Genomic DNA, 15609 nt, shown 5'->3' with positions numbered 1-15609 from the left:
AGTGAGGAACTAGTGTCTTAGAAAAGGAGGTGGATGGGGAAAACCCTCAGTGGGGTGTTGTGATGAGTAGCTGCAGACATGCTGAAACAAGCCCTGCATTTTCCTCTGGCTTCAGAATCAGGGTGTACTGCTTGGTTGAACATGAACATGAACCTGTTGCCGGTGCCATGTTGGCAACAGGGGCACCCTCACCCTGCTTCACTCATTGTCTAACTGCCCTTCCATCCTGCCATCTCCAGTAACTGGTGTGTGTCTCTGGCTAGATTTTTTAGATACATTTACATTTATGGATATATATTTGTTTTGGGAGGTGTTTCCATACTCAGTGCAGACAGGTCTGCATCATTCATTTTAACAAATGCAAGTGTAGTCCACATTTGATTTTTTTACTTTGTTTGTTTTTTGCGGTACGCGGGCCTCTTACTGTTGTGGCCTCTCCCGTTGCGGAGTACAGGCTCCGGACGCTCAGGCTCAGTGGCCATGGCTCACGGGCCCAGCTGCTCCGCGGCATGTGGGATCTTCCCGGACCAGGGCACGAACCCGTGGCCCCTGCATCGGCAGGCGGACTCTTAACCACTGCACCACCAGGGATGCCCTGATTTTTTCACTCTTGATGGACATTCAAGTTGTTGCAAAAAACTTCCTCGCATACTTTTTTTTGCACTCAAGTTGGTTTTTTGTAGGTAAGGATTTCTAGAAATGGAACTTAGAATCAACCAAGACGTAAGTGAAAAAATCTGGTAGCAACAAACTGCTAAGATCTTTTAAAATACATATAGCTGCTCAAGAACATGAGAGCTTTTCCTTTTCATAAGATACCAGCGATTTATAGTCCTCTTTTAAGATTTTCAGATGTGATGGGAAAAGATATGTTTAGTTCATATTTCCCTCATGAAGTTGCATGTATTTTCATAAGTTTACAGATCACTTGTATTTTTGGTTTTGTTAGTTTATGTATTTTCCCTTTTCCTATTTGGTTTGTCTTTTGTGTGTGTGTGGTCAGGAGGACTCTATATACTATATGTTATGGATGTTAATACTGCAAATACCAGTCCAACATTTACCTTTTTTTTTTTAAAGGGCTTCAAATGCTTGGCCTTTTTATTTATTTATTTATTTATGGCTATGTTGGGTCTTCATTTCTGTGCGAGGGCTTTCTCTAGTTGTGGCAAGCAGGGGCCACTCTTCATCGCAGTGCGCGGGCCTCTCACTATCGCGGCCTCTCCTGTTGTGGAGCACAGGCTCCAGACGCGCACGCTCAGTCGCCGTGGCTCACGGGCCTAGTTGCCCCGCGGCATGTGGCATCTTCCCGGACCAGGGCTCGAACCCGTGTCCCCTGCACTAGCAGGCAGATTCTCAACCACTGCGCCACCAGGGAAGCCCCAACATTTATCTTTTACCTTTATTTAGTCTCCATAAAGAAGTTTTATGATTTCAGATATTTTTTCTTTCAAATCTGTCTTTACTCCTATTCTAGGTTTCACGTCATACATAGGCAAGTTGTACCAATACTTTTGTCAATTCTGGTATTTTTGTGTGGGGGGGTAGCTGTTTCCTATAACTGGGTTTCCTTGTGTATATGATGTGGGGCACAAGTTTTTTCAACACCGTTTTCTGACTTGGTTCTTCTCATTATTGGAAACGCCGTTTTTATCACAGACTTAATTCCCATAGTCATCACCATGTGCAGGCCTTCTTGGCCCCTTATGCTCCCATGGTCTCTGTCAGTGTCTGAGTAAACACCATATTGCTGTACTTATTGTAACTTTACAACAAACTTGGATAAATGGTAGTTCCTCTCATTATTTAAAAAAAACAACAGATCTGTTTTCAACCAAATGAACTCACCATCAGCTTGTCAGGATTCGTTGAGAAAATCTTGTTAGAACGTGTCTTACCTTTGATTGGATTCAGACATTCCTTGATGCAGAACTGGTCTCAGTTGAGTTTTGGCACAGGTGTACAGAGGGATGTGCTTACCTCACTGTGCTAGTCAGGCCTTCCAAGTGCTGCTGGGAGTTCACTGTAGTTGCTGTTAATCTGCTCAGGTTAATCATCCCTTGCAGTCTTCCTTAGTTGTTGCAGATGAACCTGTCATGCTGCTAAATTCTATTATTTGTAACAGTTTTGTTAGAGTCTCACCAATTTTCTCAGTACAAAGTCATCTTACTGGCAAGTATAAAGGAGGAGGCAGTTGTATTATTTTACTTCATTTGCACGATCATGTAATTGCAGTCATCATATCTGGTACTTCCAAAACACTGGGCTGAGAGTGTGATGATTTGAGTATCCGGTCTTAGACTTAAAAGGGCAAGTCTCTAGGTTTTGACAAGCGTGCTGCTGGATTCTGTGATTCAAATCAGTTTTTATCTGGATAAAGAAATAGTCACCTCACCCTTTCTAATAAATGAAAATTAGTAATAGCCCCAATTTCCCCCCTCCAAAGCGACCATGGGGATTTTCTCATTTGAACAATTAACAGTGACATAATCATAGAAGTGCCCTTGTTGTAATGTGTTGCTGGTGTCTCTTAACTTATTTTTTTAGGGTTTTTGCATCAATATTCATAAATTAGGTTGGGGATGTAGGTGGTTTTCTTCTTTTTGTTTGTTATTTTTGGACACTTCTGTATCAGAGTGTACTGGCTTTATAAGGAGAACTTTGGGTGTTCTGCCCGCCTTTGTTCTCTGCTCTCATGAAAGTGGCTTCGGAGCAACCTGGCAGTCTTCAGCTGTGAAGCCTGCACCTGGCCCCATCTTTGGTGATGACCTTCTGTTTGCCACAACATAGACTAGAGTCTTCACTGACTCTTTGTCCCCCTTTCCTGGACTCCTTTGTTAGCCTGATGGCTCAACATTAATATTTTTTCTTTTCCATATTCACGTCATTCCTTTCATTCTCTACAGTGAAAACCTCCCTTCTAACCATGAGCACAGGTCACTAAACCAAACCTTACCTGGAAGGTCCCCAGCAACACAAGCACTTTGTATTCACCCAACATGGTTTCTTTCCCCCCGGGTTGATCCAGCCTCCTAAGGTCTCTTCCCATCTTTGTGGCTCTGGCTTAGGTCTGTGTCTCATCCTCTCTGGAACTTAAGTCCCATGTGGGCAAACCTCCCAGGCATGCAATTCTGCATGGTCTAGTAGTTTCCTAAATCTAGCTGCTGTCGGGGGGCATTGGGCACCTATGGTTCTGCACATCTCAGGGGAGCTAGCTTGACAGGTGACAGGAGATTCAGGGGTGGTGCTCCAGAACGAGAGACCTTGTGCAGGGAGGCTTACCAGGACAATTGCAGGCTAGGCCTGAGGTGATAGGTGCTTAACACGTTTCTGCTGTGTCACAAAGAGTCCTTTATGTGATTTTTTTTCTTCCACTGCTTCCCCTTTACTTCACAAATATTTGTGGAAGGCCTCTTGTGTCCTATGCAATATAAAAACAAAAACAAAAAACTGTACACTTAGGTAGTAAGCCAAAGACCTAACATAATCCCTGCCATTGTAGACTCCTTAGTCTAATAGATGACAGCCTTCTACAAACAAGCTACATAGATATAACTGTGTAAACACAAACAGTGGTAAGTACTGAGAAGAAAAAGAACATGGTGTAAAGTAGGGAGCAATGGGGAATTACTCTAGAAGAGTTGGTCAGGTGACAATGCAGGGGTGAGATTTAAGCCGATTCCTGAAGAAAAGAAAGTCAGCAGACGTAAGAGTGGTGGGGAAGAGCTTCCAGATACAAACACCACTTGGGGTTACTGTGAGAATGGAGCAGGCATGGTACATTCTGGGAATGGAAAGTCACCCACTGGGCTGGGAGGAGGTAACCGAGTTGTACTGACGTGCAAGTTAAGTTTGGCAGAGCACACAGCGCTTCCACTGTGAAGGGGGTTTGATTTTCATTGAGTACGTGTGTGGTGTGCTTTTCACAGCTCACTCTGTGAAGATGGAAGGGCACAGACGGAAGCAGGCAGCAGGCTGTGGTAGCATCTAGGGAAGAGGTGGCAATACCTGGCCTGACAGCGTAGCAGCAGGGTTGGGGAGAAGCTGGCTCCTCCCCATTCGTAGGTGGATTCAGTGGGGCTAATTGAGTAATTGACCCAAGAGAGCAAAGGAAAGGAAGGTGCCAAGAACTGCTCATAGGTGAAAGCTTCAAGGGATTTCCTGTGACTATTCTTTGTAACATATGTATTTACTATATATATATTTTTTTTAACGTATCAGTATTTCATTTTAAAAATACAGTAACAGCGATATTACGACCCTGGAATTTTTGGCATTAGTCATTGACATGGTTAAGTCTGATAAAGGCAGAGACTTTTGAAGGTTGGAAATAGAGGTTTTCTTTGGTTTTTATTTTTATGTTGAAATAATTTTAGGTAAACAGTTAGTTGACTAGTACAAAGAACTACCTAATAGCTTTCACCTAGATCCAAATGTTTTTAGAACTCTCCCATGTCTTGACTGGTTCTGTTAATGAAGTATGAATGAGAGGGGACTTAGAAACACCCAGGTAGAGGTTTGTAAAGCCAGCTGAATGTATCTGCCTGGACCTCCTCTTGAGGCAGTACATAAAAACATGGGAATCATAGGTGTTTGGAATGGCCTGCTTTACTATCAAGAGAACTTCTCATCTCCTGCAGTGGTCTCTTTCTCCCAGCACTAATGTAGCTGTGCCTCTCCTCAGTGCAGAGAACTGGAACTGAATGAAAGCTAGGCCTCTCTGGTGCAGCTCATTTTGCATGTCTTCAGCTCTCCGTGACAGTAAAAATGGCAGCATAGGCATTGGTTGAAGTAGAAGGGAGACTGGATAAATGCTGAAGACAGGTATTCATCTTCAAGAAGGCACTAATTTGAAGAGATGCTATGAAGATAAGGAATGTGGAGAAATACTTGATGGCACTCAAATCTTCCACCTTCTCACTCAGTGTTCTTCAAGAAAGTATTACTATATGTGTGGTTTGGGTGGAAAGCTTGAGACATAATCTAGATTTAAACATTAGGAAAGCAATAAAGACACTATTTTGAAGGTCATGATTGTAGGAAAGCCTGAAGGATATTTAACTTTTTTTGACTGGTTAAGAATTTAAGCAGGAGAAGAGCCCTGCAAATATGAACGTGGCAACTCTCAAATTAGTACAAACATCAATAGAAAAAAATAGCTTGTACAAGAAGATTTTTTTGTTGGGAGGAAGAGAAGGAAATTCTTCTCCAGATTTCATCCTTTGTGTAGCCTGAGAGGACTCACATGGGCTATATAAAACCAACATGTGGGGGATGTAGGAAATCAATTGTTTTATACAAAGGATAATTCTTTCAAGAACAAGACTAGTGTGAGAAAGCCTATTCTCAGCTCAGCCTTTAAGAGAAAGCTCACACAAGAGACCCTGAATGGAGGAAATCCTTTTCATCGTGAGTTTTCAACATGAGAACTCAAACATGGAAGAAATCTCAGGAATATAATCATAGCAGGAAAGGCTTCTGGCCTGATATAGTCTGATTTGAGAGAATTCATACTGGACAAAAAGTTCCAGTTCTGTTCAATTTGGAAAAATTCTTATACCAAATAATTATATCTGAGAACTCTGAAATCATGGGAACATGATTGCTATGGAAAGGTTTCATGAATAGCTCTCTTTTTCAGCATCATAGAAGTCATACTGGAGAGTGTCTGAGAAAATAATTAGTGTTAGGAAGGTTTCAGGAGTCACAGAACCCACTGGCAAGAAGCCCTTCAGTAGGAGTCCTCATTGTGTTCAGATCAGAGGACTCATATGAGAGTAGACTCTCAATGCAATATGCACAGGCAAATCATTAATCTTAGCTCTCACCTTATTTGACAGAACAACAGAAAAACTTACACTGAAAAGAACCACACTTAATAATATAAATGAAATGTCTCATTGTTTTTATGTCAGATAGGTCATAAGGAAGGCAAACTCTGCAAAACTTTGATCACGTAAGGATAGCCATCCCTTGGTATCCATGGGGGATTGTTTCAGACTCCTATGGATACCAAAATCCGTAGATGCTCAAGTCCCTTATATAAAATGGTGTAGTACAGTGCTCGCTTTGGCAGCACATATACTAAAATTGGAACGATACAGAGAAGATTAGCATGGCCCCTGCATAAGGATGACATACAATTCATGAAGCATTCCATATTTAAAAAGAAAATAAAGTGGCGTAGTATAGTCAGACATGAAGGGTCAACTGTACAAATATATAGTAAAACATTCTGTTTTTCCAATTTGGGTTCTATTATCTATCTGATGTGAACATCTAGAACAGATGTTAAGTAGCATGGGTGAGAGCATGCATCCTTATTTCAGTTTCCCTTGTAAGTCCCCAGTTCTAGGACAATGACTGACTTTCTAGCTCAGGAAACTGTTGAGAGAATAAATGGTTGGAAAATTTTCAAGAGACAAGAGGGAATCTTCAAAGAGGAGACTCTGAAGACTAGGCCAGGCTCTGAGACAAGAGAGTAGGTAAGGGATGATAAAGGGAAATCTTAAGATACTGCTACAAAGAACTTTGAGAGGGTCACATCCTTGGGGACGGTGCAAAAGTCTACAATCTTGAGTGACCATCAAACATGTTTTGGCAGGAATCCAGCCTATCAGGGTGTGGTCACATACTGTGCAGTCTTTATTCAAGAATACTTTATGTTCTCTGTTATCATCCATCTATGTGTTCTCTAGGACCATGTTATCTTAATCCTTTTATCTGGGGACCACTCTCTCTGGTGTCCAGATACAGTCCCTGGAGTAATTTCAAAGCCTGAAGTGCTTTAACTGTTAATTGAATAAGAAGGAAAGTAAATGAACTAAGCATTTGACTCAAACCTTTTTCAGCGAAAAAATACTTCCAAAAGTCCTGAGGGAAAATAAGATAAAAGCAGGAATAAATGAGTCAGAAATGAAGAAGAAAAAAAGCCCATTTTCTGGATAGACAGAATAAATAAAAGGCAAACTAAAAACCTATACAGGGAAAAGAAACTCTATTCAGATATTCAGCAATACATGTAGTTCTCATTATAGTACTTTACCCAACTGTTATAAAGAATAAGCCAGCTCTATGTACTGATATGAAACAATCTCCAAGAAATATGTATTTCTTAAAATATATATCTTTAACATACATATCTTCACATATATAAAGATATATAGATGTACATGGGTTTTTTTCCCTTAAAACTATACACACACCAAGTATGAATGTGTCAATTGGTTATCATTGGGAGAATATAGAAACTGATAGAATGTAACTGTCTCCCAAGAAGGAAACTGGGTGGGAGGGTGACTTTCCATTTTTAGAGGTGCTGCCGGTAACTATGCTTATAAAATGGAAATGACTGTCTTCTTCCTGCTATGTCACCAGTTCCTGCCACAACGTAGGTGCTCAGTAATTATTTGTTGAGTACAGGAATGAACCAACAATAAGATGGAAAGATTTCTGGAAAAGTGTAAAGTTGGCAAAATTGGTCCCAGGAGAAATGTAAAAAACAACTTTTTCTTAGAACAAAGTGGCCAGTTAGTTGTGTTTCTATATTGACCTGGGCAGTGAATATTTTCCAGCTTCCTGTTAAAAGATAGTTTCCATGGAACATGAGCTACTCAATGACAACACAGGGTGCTATGTTAACAGGTTCTTCTGCAATGTATACATAGCATCGTTCTCACCAAAGCACAAAATGAGAAAAATATTGAAAAGGAGGAAATATTTGTAGCTTGTAACAACACCTTTTTTAAAAAAAGCTAATCCTCTGAAATAGTTATAAGAGTTGAGCAGTTACAACAGATTGCAAAATACAGAAGCAAATAGCTCTGGCTTATACCAGGAATAACCAATTTAACACAGATAGAGGATAGCTTTTGTGAGTGATACTTTTTTGAAATGGAACCTAAGAATAAATTGTTAATGAGCAGGCTCTATTTGGAGAAAGTTATGTTAGAGTGCCATGGAAGACTTAAGTAAGTACTGTAAAAGCACTGACTTCTTTTGAGAGCTTACAAAGGCTAGAAGTGTGTGCAGTCCCTTTCTTAAGTCCTATAAGTCCTCCACAGAAGTGCTGCTGTGGGAGCATGAATGCAAGTCCCTGACCTGGCTGGTCTGGGAAGAAGCAGGTGGGGTGCAAACCAAGTGTCCTCTTACCCCATGGCCTGCTTAGGCTCCTAAGTAAAAGATGGGAACTTTGTAGCAACAGCCATCCTCCCATGGTAACTTCAGATGGGACACTCACAGTGCCAGTGAGATTTCCTGAAATTTGAAATATGGGTAAATCCAGACATAAGGCCAAAAGGCCCAAATGTCTTGGTGAACCGTTCACCAAGGCACTTAGTAGCTGTGCTGTGTCAACAAATGCTGCTTGAGCACCTGCCAAAATGCCAAGTACTGTTATAGGGGTGGGTCACCACGATGAACAGGGTGGAAAGGCCCCCTGTCTCACTGGGCTTACATTCATTCTAGAGTAGCCACTGGCACTTGTGGCTGATTAAATGTAAACCGACTAAAATGAACTTACCAGTCAGTTCCTTAGTCGCACTGGCCATCTTTCAAATGTTCACTGGTCACCTGCAGCTAATGGCTACTGTGTTGGACAGTGCAGATCTAGAACATTTCCTTCACCAAAGAAAGTTCCACTGGGCAGTGCTGTTCTAGAGAAGGTGGAGAGAGAAATTAGTGAGTCAGATACTTTAAGGTGGCAATCAGTGCTATGAAGAAAAATGAAACAATAGGGTATCTATCAAGGAGTGGGGAAGCATGGGTAGGCAATACTAGTTTAGAACTGGGCAGGAAGATAGCTCTGAGATGATGACATCAGAGCTGAGAGCTGGATGGGGAAGGAGATCAAGGTGGAGATGCTAGGAGAGACTATCAGACAGGCAAGTGCAATGACTTCTGGATAAGACACATTTGGGCACGTTTGAGGAAAAGTAAGATAGTTGCTGTGTGAAGCCCTCTTTGGTGTAAAGGGCATAAAAGAAGAGGGTTTGGATCCCAGCTGCTCCCTTCCCCAGTGTGTGGCCTTGGGCAGGTTCCTATCCTCTCCCAGCTTGGATTTCTTTTGTGTAAAGGTTGGACGCTATTGCTTAGTGGGGCTGTGGTGGTGTAAAAGCCCAGGTCCTGGGGGGCTTTCATGAAATGGTAGCTACTGTTACTGATTCAAAGACTTTGACTGATGTAAAGATCGTCATAAGTGGCTTTGGCAGATCCTCCTCTGGATCTGGCCTAGGGGTTTCCAATGCACGAGACCCAGTTAGCAGCCTTAGCGGTGCAGTGGGGGAGACACGTTTAGAAGGCGATATAGCAGGGTGCCCAGCAGAGCTGAAGAGAGTGATGGGGAAAGGACAAAGGGTGAGAGCTGGGGGCATCCTGGACAAGGAGGAAGAGGGACAGGGGAGTATGCAACAGGGATGAGGGGAACTGACCCTGCCCCCGCCCCCCAACAAGCTGGTAAAAGATCATTGTAATTAGTTACTATTATATTTGTGGACTGGTAGCCCTAGTGTACCTGGTTAATCAGTCCGCGTTCCCTAGGAAAGTGGGCACGTGGGCACTATGAAGGAGACAGCTTACCTGGAAAGGAGCAGCAGAGAGAACATGAGAGTAGAAAACGGTAATTAGAAGAAGAAAACAGCAGCTCCCATCAGCCTTTACTATTGTTCATGCAGTACTGGCTTTGGGTCCCTAATCACTTAGGACTTAGGGGAAACTGAGGCCCAGAAGAATTAAGCCCCTTGCCCAAAGGCTCAGTGAATTTGTGTAATAGCCCCCTAGCTAGATAGGGGAGTTGCAGGGGAGGGGACTAAATTGCCCAAATTCCCCCCAGGGTTATTCAGCTGGTGGGTTGAAAGCCAGTACTTGGAGCTGCAGCTGATAGGGATAATTTTATGCAGCCCCAGGCAGGTAGGTGGGAAAGTGGGTGAGTCAGTCAGCCCTGCCTCAGTGAGGTGGGGATCCAGTTTCAGCCTTGTTAGCTGATAAACACAGCTGTCAAGTGGGGCGAGTACTTTTCTGGAACGGACAGCCGTAAGGATTACCTTACAGGTTTTGGGGAGTGGTCCAAGAGATGAGACGGTTAGAGGACTGAGGTGCCTAGGATGACATTTACCCATGGGTTTAGAGGCTTCTGGCCATCTCACATACTGCAGAGCACCCTGTAGGTGCTTTATGACAACTGCAGAACCAGTGTCCGCCTGAAGGGCTGCTACAGCAGGGGGAAGGCGGATACACTGGAATCTCAGCGCCAAAAACATCGGCAGAGTTCCTGACATCCAAACCCAGACAGGCTCTACAGTTTAAAACTGTAAACATTTTCAGTGAGCATTCAATGCAAGATTCTAAGAAAACACCCTGGTGCCCCCGAGGATAAGAGGAAGTAAATATATGATCAAGATTAAAGGAGAAGGGGTGGGGATGGAGGGGATGAAGTAGAATAAAAAGGACCCAACGTGGTTTTTTTTAAAGGAGAAAGCATTAAATAAAAATTCCTCTGATTAACCAAGGAGTACAAAACGGAAATTTCAGAATTTAAAAAGCTATGAAGCAATACGGAAAATTAAGTTTGTTCTTAAGTGTCATGCATGATTATTGCTCAAAATGGTGCCTGTGGCCCAACACGGAGCCGCTAGGGAGCCCCACGCCCACCCCTTGTGGGGGCTGCTTCTCAGGCCAGTGTTGCTGAGATTCTGGTATAATCTCCCAAGTTATTCTCAGAGAGAAATTCCAACCAAGCCTTAAGAGCTGTTAAGAGCTGTAAGTGAAAGAAAAGTGAACTAAGCTTTCAAGAATGACCGGGTGGTGGTGGGGATTACCCTCCAGAAATCCTAAGGAACAGGAAGGGAACTAAATGCTCAAGATAACGCAGATATGAATTGGGCGGGCAAGCCTCCCGATGAAACTAACTCAAAACCTTATTTGGGAGGAAGTGGGGGGAAGAGGTTAGAAGTGAGAGATCAAATGCCTGCCATGATTTTTATCAAGAAAAAAGTCACTTTAAACGTAGGAAAGAAGTGACTGGCAGCGGCCGATAAGCCACAGTATGGCCCAGGACCTGTTTTTCAACCCTGGAGCGCCCAAGGCCAGTCTGGGGTGGCGGGGCGGCCCCACCCGGCACTGGGCGACTCCTGACCCCGAGCTGACTCACTCGGATAGCGCGCCAGCAACGGGCGACGCCCGTGAGGTTCGTGGAGGCCGCCGCCGACCCGAAGTGTGTAGTCAGGAATTTCCGAAAAGGGAAGACAAAGCCGTAAGGAGACAGGGGAAGAATGTGGGGGCGGGGGAGGAAAGTGGGTGGGGAATCCGGGTGGTCGTTGCTCTCGGGGAAAGCGGCCGCGCTCCCCTCACCCCGCGTCACCCAACGGGGAAGACCTGCAGCTCGGATAGGTGTGTGTGGAGGCTGCGTCGGCGTCGCCCCAGGACGCGTCCACCGTCGCCGGGGAGGCCGGGAGAGAACGCGAGTGGAGGCCAGAGGCGAAAGCCCCACCACTAGCCGAGCAGCCATCATCCTGCTAAGGGCCTCAGGCTAACCCAAACCACCAACATGGCGGGGCCGGAAGTCCGCGGCGTGGAGGCTCCTGGGAATTGTAGTGAGGAGGGTGCCTGACGCACTTCCGTCCAGGCCGGAAGTCGCGGCCCCGCCCTCCTGGAGCTCTGAGAGGAGCGAGTGAGGCTTCAGGGTCGGGGTGGGTGGGGCATGGGCTTTTTACCGCTTCACCCTTTGGAGGAGGGGCCGGGCGCGCTCCGCGGACTCAGCTAAAGCCAGCTCCTCAGCAGCCCACGCTGTCTGATAAGTGCGCCCGGTGGACGATGTGGCAGGTGCTTGGGAGGCCGCAGACAGCGAGGAAAAGCACAGAGGCAGCGTATGCAGGGAGCCGCTGCTCCTAATCGCTTCCTGAGTCTTTTTTTTTTTTTGTAACGCAATTGTAATTACTCCCACAGTAGTGTGAGCAAAGTTGCTCCTGTGCTCCAGGGATAGAAAGCCAAATTCTGACAGCAGGAGTTTGCAGCAAACTAAGCGTTTATTGCGTGGAGACAAGTTTCAGATCCACTCCAACTTGGTCTTTGAGTTAGGAGTGTTTTAAAGGAAGAACTGAGTCTAGGGTTAATCATCGTTTTGTGACATTACTTAATCGTGGTTTCAGAAGTCATCATGTCTCTGGTTTAGGATTCTCTGGCTAGGTGGTCCATGGTTCCAGGATCTGTTAGCTCATATTACCGTGAAGAGATAACTTGAATTTGTACTTTAATGATGTTGTCAATCACAGCAGTATTGGTCATCTGACACTGGTTGATTGATGTTCAGTTAGCACAGGATTGAGGTCAGCAAGGACAAGAAAGGGGATAAAGTTTTGGATAACAGAGGTTAATCATAAACTCGGCAGGGGGATTGGTTTTAGGGGGACTCATTCAATAGTAATTTCCTGTTCTGCTTTTTACTTCATGTGACAGGAACATTTCTATGTTGTCATAATCCCCCTAAAACCAGTGTATTAATTTTTTTAATGCTTACATGGGAATCTTTCACAATCTTCTTGACCTGTGTTTTAACACTACCTGTGTCTTCCAGTTTTATTTCATCATTTACCACATTGCTAGGAAGTGAGTGTTGTGGAAATAAAGACCACTCAGAGGAGGACATGCAGAGGCTACTTACTCAGAGCCCACCCTAGCAAGGTGGTCAGCCACCGTCCCTTATGTTTGGTAGAGACTAAGGCAGGCTGGAAGTGGGAAGATTCATAGTGGAAAAAAGGAGAAGGTTCTGATTGGAGATTATTGGCTTGGGGTCAAAAAGAAAACTCTATAAAACAGAAATCTAACCAAAAATAAATCATAGTCTGTGTTATTTACTTTTTTTAATTTATTTTTTTAAACCTCTAAGTCATTTAGAATTAGCATTTCTTCTTGGAATTATAGAGAGCTTCCCTTAGCATTTCAGGACCATCCTGGAGTTCTGTTCAGCAAATGCTCTGTGGACTCTATGACAAGACCCAGCGTCCCTGCCTTTCCCAGACATCCTTGTTCTTGGCCCCCATGGAGGTGGGATCAGGTTCTATTCCCCTCATGGCTGCAGGCATATACAGCATAACAATTCTTGTTATCTCTTGGTCTTTTTTTTCCTTCTATGTTGAGATATAATTTATATACCACAAAGTTCACCCTTTGAAAGTATACAATTTAGTGGTTTTTACTATGTTCACAAGGCTGTGCAACCATAAGTATGATCTAACTTCAAAACAGTTTCTGCATCCCGAAGAAGAAACCCTGTATCCCTTAGCCATCACCCCAAAGCCCTTCAGTTCCCCCATCTGGAAACCACTCATCTGCTTTCTGTCTCTATATATTTACCTATATTGGGCATTTCATATAAATGGAATTATACAGTATGGGGCCTTTTGTGTCTGGCTTCTTTCACTTAGCATAATGTAGTCAAGGTTCATCCATGCTGTATAGCTAGACCATATTTTGTTTGTCCATTTATCATTTGTTGGACATTTGAGTTGTTTTCCCTTTTTGGCAATTATGAATAATGCTGCTGTGAACATTCTTGTACAAGTTTTTGTGTTGACACATGGTTTCAATTCTCTTTGATTGAAACTCCTGGATCATGATATAACTCTGTGTTTAACTTTTTGAGGAGCTGCCAGACTGTTTTGCAAAGTAGTGTAGCAGTCTGTATTCCTACTAACAGCGCACAAGGGTTCCAATTTTTCCACATCCTCACTAACAGTTGTTACCACCCATCTTTGATAATAGCCATCCTAGAGAGTATGAAATTGTATTTCACAGTGGTTTTGACTTGCATTTTCCTGGTGGTTAACGATGTTGCTCACCTTTTCATGCATTTTTTGGCCATCTGTCTTGCTCTGCTTTTGACTTACAGAGTGTCCTGAGGCTCAGTTGGACCCTCAGTTCCATCCTTTTCCTGCTGGGAATCCCCTGATGAAGATCGAGGTTGTTGAAATCCTCACACTGAACGAGGAGGTGGCTCTTCCCCGGAATGCCCAGATCCGCGCCCTCTATGCTGAAGATGAGGGCCTGAGCCCAGACATCCTCAGGGAGCCCACTCAACATCTGGATAAGCATCCAACTGACCCTGAGACCGCTCGCCAGAGGTTCCGGGGATTCCGCTTTGAGGAGGTGGCAGGGCCCCGAGAAGCCCTGGCCCGGCTGCGTGAGCTGTGCCGCCAGTGGCTGCGGCCCGAGGTTCACTCCAGGGAGCAGATGTTGGAGTTGCTGGTGCTGGAGCAGTTCCTGGGCGCGCTGCCCGGGAAGCTCCGGATGTGGGTGGAGTCGCAGCACCCAGTGGACTGCCAGGAGGCAGTAGTCCTGGTGGAGGATGTGACCTGGATCTCTGAGGAGGAAGGTGAGTGCAGTGGAAGACTGGGGAGATAGCAGTTCCTGTGAAGGCATCTTGGAGGGTGGGGGCGAAGGAACCCCAGGCTTCCTGGGAGGGGTAGGGGAAGGCTGGTGCCCACTCCATCTACACCAAGGGCATCTGCTTCCCCCCCCTCCCCCAACCCCAGTTCATGAATCAGAGCTTTAGATACTTGCTTGCTGACGTACCTGTCACTACCCCTGGGCCAAGGCTCTGAGAATGGCTTCCTCTCTGGACCCTTTTGTGGAAATGGAAGGTCTCAGGCCCCACATCAGAGCTGCTGAAACCCTTGGGTGAGGCCTGGCACTGCGTTCTTTAATGAGCCCTCCACACATTTCTGATGGAAGCCAGCAGATAATGTGCTTCATTTTCATCCCTCTGGGATCCCTGCTATATCAATATCAGTCACACAGGTGTTGTATTTCTGGTACGCCTTCTCTTTTTTTTTTTTTTAATATTTATTTATTTATTTTACTATTTGGTTACACTGGGCCTTAGTTGCGGCAGGTTGTCTCCTTAATTGCGGCTCGCGGGCTCCTTAGTTGTGGCAGGCGGGCTCCTTAGTGACAGCATGTGAACTCTTAGCCGTGGCATGAATGTGGGATCTAGTTCCCTGACCAGGGATCGAACCCGGGCACCCTGTATTGGGAGCGCGGAGTCTTAAACCACTGCGCCACCAGAGAAGTCCCCTGGTGTGCCTTCTAACATCATACACTCAGTGGAGGCTGTGGATAAAATGGTGACTGAGATAGACAGGACTCATGGACTTACGAGCTCAACAAGCCTCCAATCTAGCAAGAAAGATGGGAGTCTGACAAATGAACGTGTGTTTGACGGTGTTGGGTAGAGAGGGTAACGGTGGTGGTGGGCCAGGGGGACGGCACAGGTTCGGGACGTATTTGGGAGCCAGCCTCCATGAGGCTTGATGTCCTTCAAGCTGAGTTCTGTGGAGCGCAGACCCTGCTCTCTGTGTCTGTGATGGGTACCTGGAAGATGTTTCTTGAGTGAATGCGTGAGTGACTGTTTGATTTTGATGCTTGAGGAGGAGGGGGGAATCTGAGGCTGGATGGTGGGATTCAGAGAAGAGGGCTTCCTGGAGAAGCAGGTGCGGGGAAGGAGAGGGGCAGGTGGCAGTGGGAGTGGTCTCTTCCACAGGCACCGAGTCTGGGGTGCTGTTGTCTGCAGGGTGAGGGCCCCAAAGTTATCCACACTGGAACCCCTTGAACCTCACA

The 15609-nt window shown here is 45.0% G+C and overlaps 1 protein-coding gene, 1 long non-coding RNA gene and 1 other non-coding gene across 5 annotated transcripts in view; 2 read left to right on the top strand and 1 right to left on the bottom strand.

Annotated features, from left to right (window-relative positions):
• Positions 1 to 15609, top strand: part of LOC132509643 (neurotrophin receptor-interacting factor homolog) — a 67121-nt gene that overhangs the window by 2360 nt on the left and 49152 nt on the right. For both annotated transcript variants that reach the window (XM_060130902.1, XM_060130903.1), the window contains one exon: positions 13883 to 14365. In XM_060130902.1, coding sequence (XP_059986885.1) covers positions 13883 to 14365 — 483 coding nt within the window. The remainder of the gene's footprint in view (positions 1 to 13882; positions 14366 to 15609) is intronic.
• LOC132509660 (uncharacterized) lies at positions 312 to 11529 on the bottom strand. 2 transcript variants are annotated; one of them, XR_009537096.1, is made up of 4 exons: positions 11147 to 11529; positions 9512 to 9576; positions 8522 to 8654; positions 312 to 3421 (listed from the first exon to the last, which is right to left on the bottom strand). It is a non-coding gene; the product is annotated as an uncharacterized LOC132509660 (long non-coding RNA). The 2 variants fall into 2 exon arrangements; XR_009537095.1 differs by lacking the exon at positions 9512 to 9576.
• On the top strand, positions 6061 to 6166 carry LOC132510551 (U6 spliceosomal RNA). The gene has a single exon (XR_009537354.1). It is a non-coding gene; the product is annotated as a U6 spliceosomal RNA (small nuclear RNA).

This window comes from Lagenorhynchus albirostris, chromosome 19 (assembly GCF_949774975.1).
Source record: "Lagenorhynchus albirostris chromosome 19, mLagAlb1.1, whole genome shotgun sequence".
Classification (NCBI taxonomy): domain Eukaryota; kingdom Metazoa; phylum Chordata; class Mammalia; order Artiodactyla; family Delphinidae; genus Lagenorhynchus; species Lagenorhynchus albirostris.
Note: the sequence above shows the minus strand (reverse complement) of the source record. Positions and strands in the feature narration are given on the sequence as shown.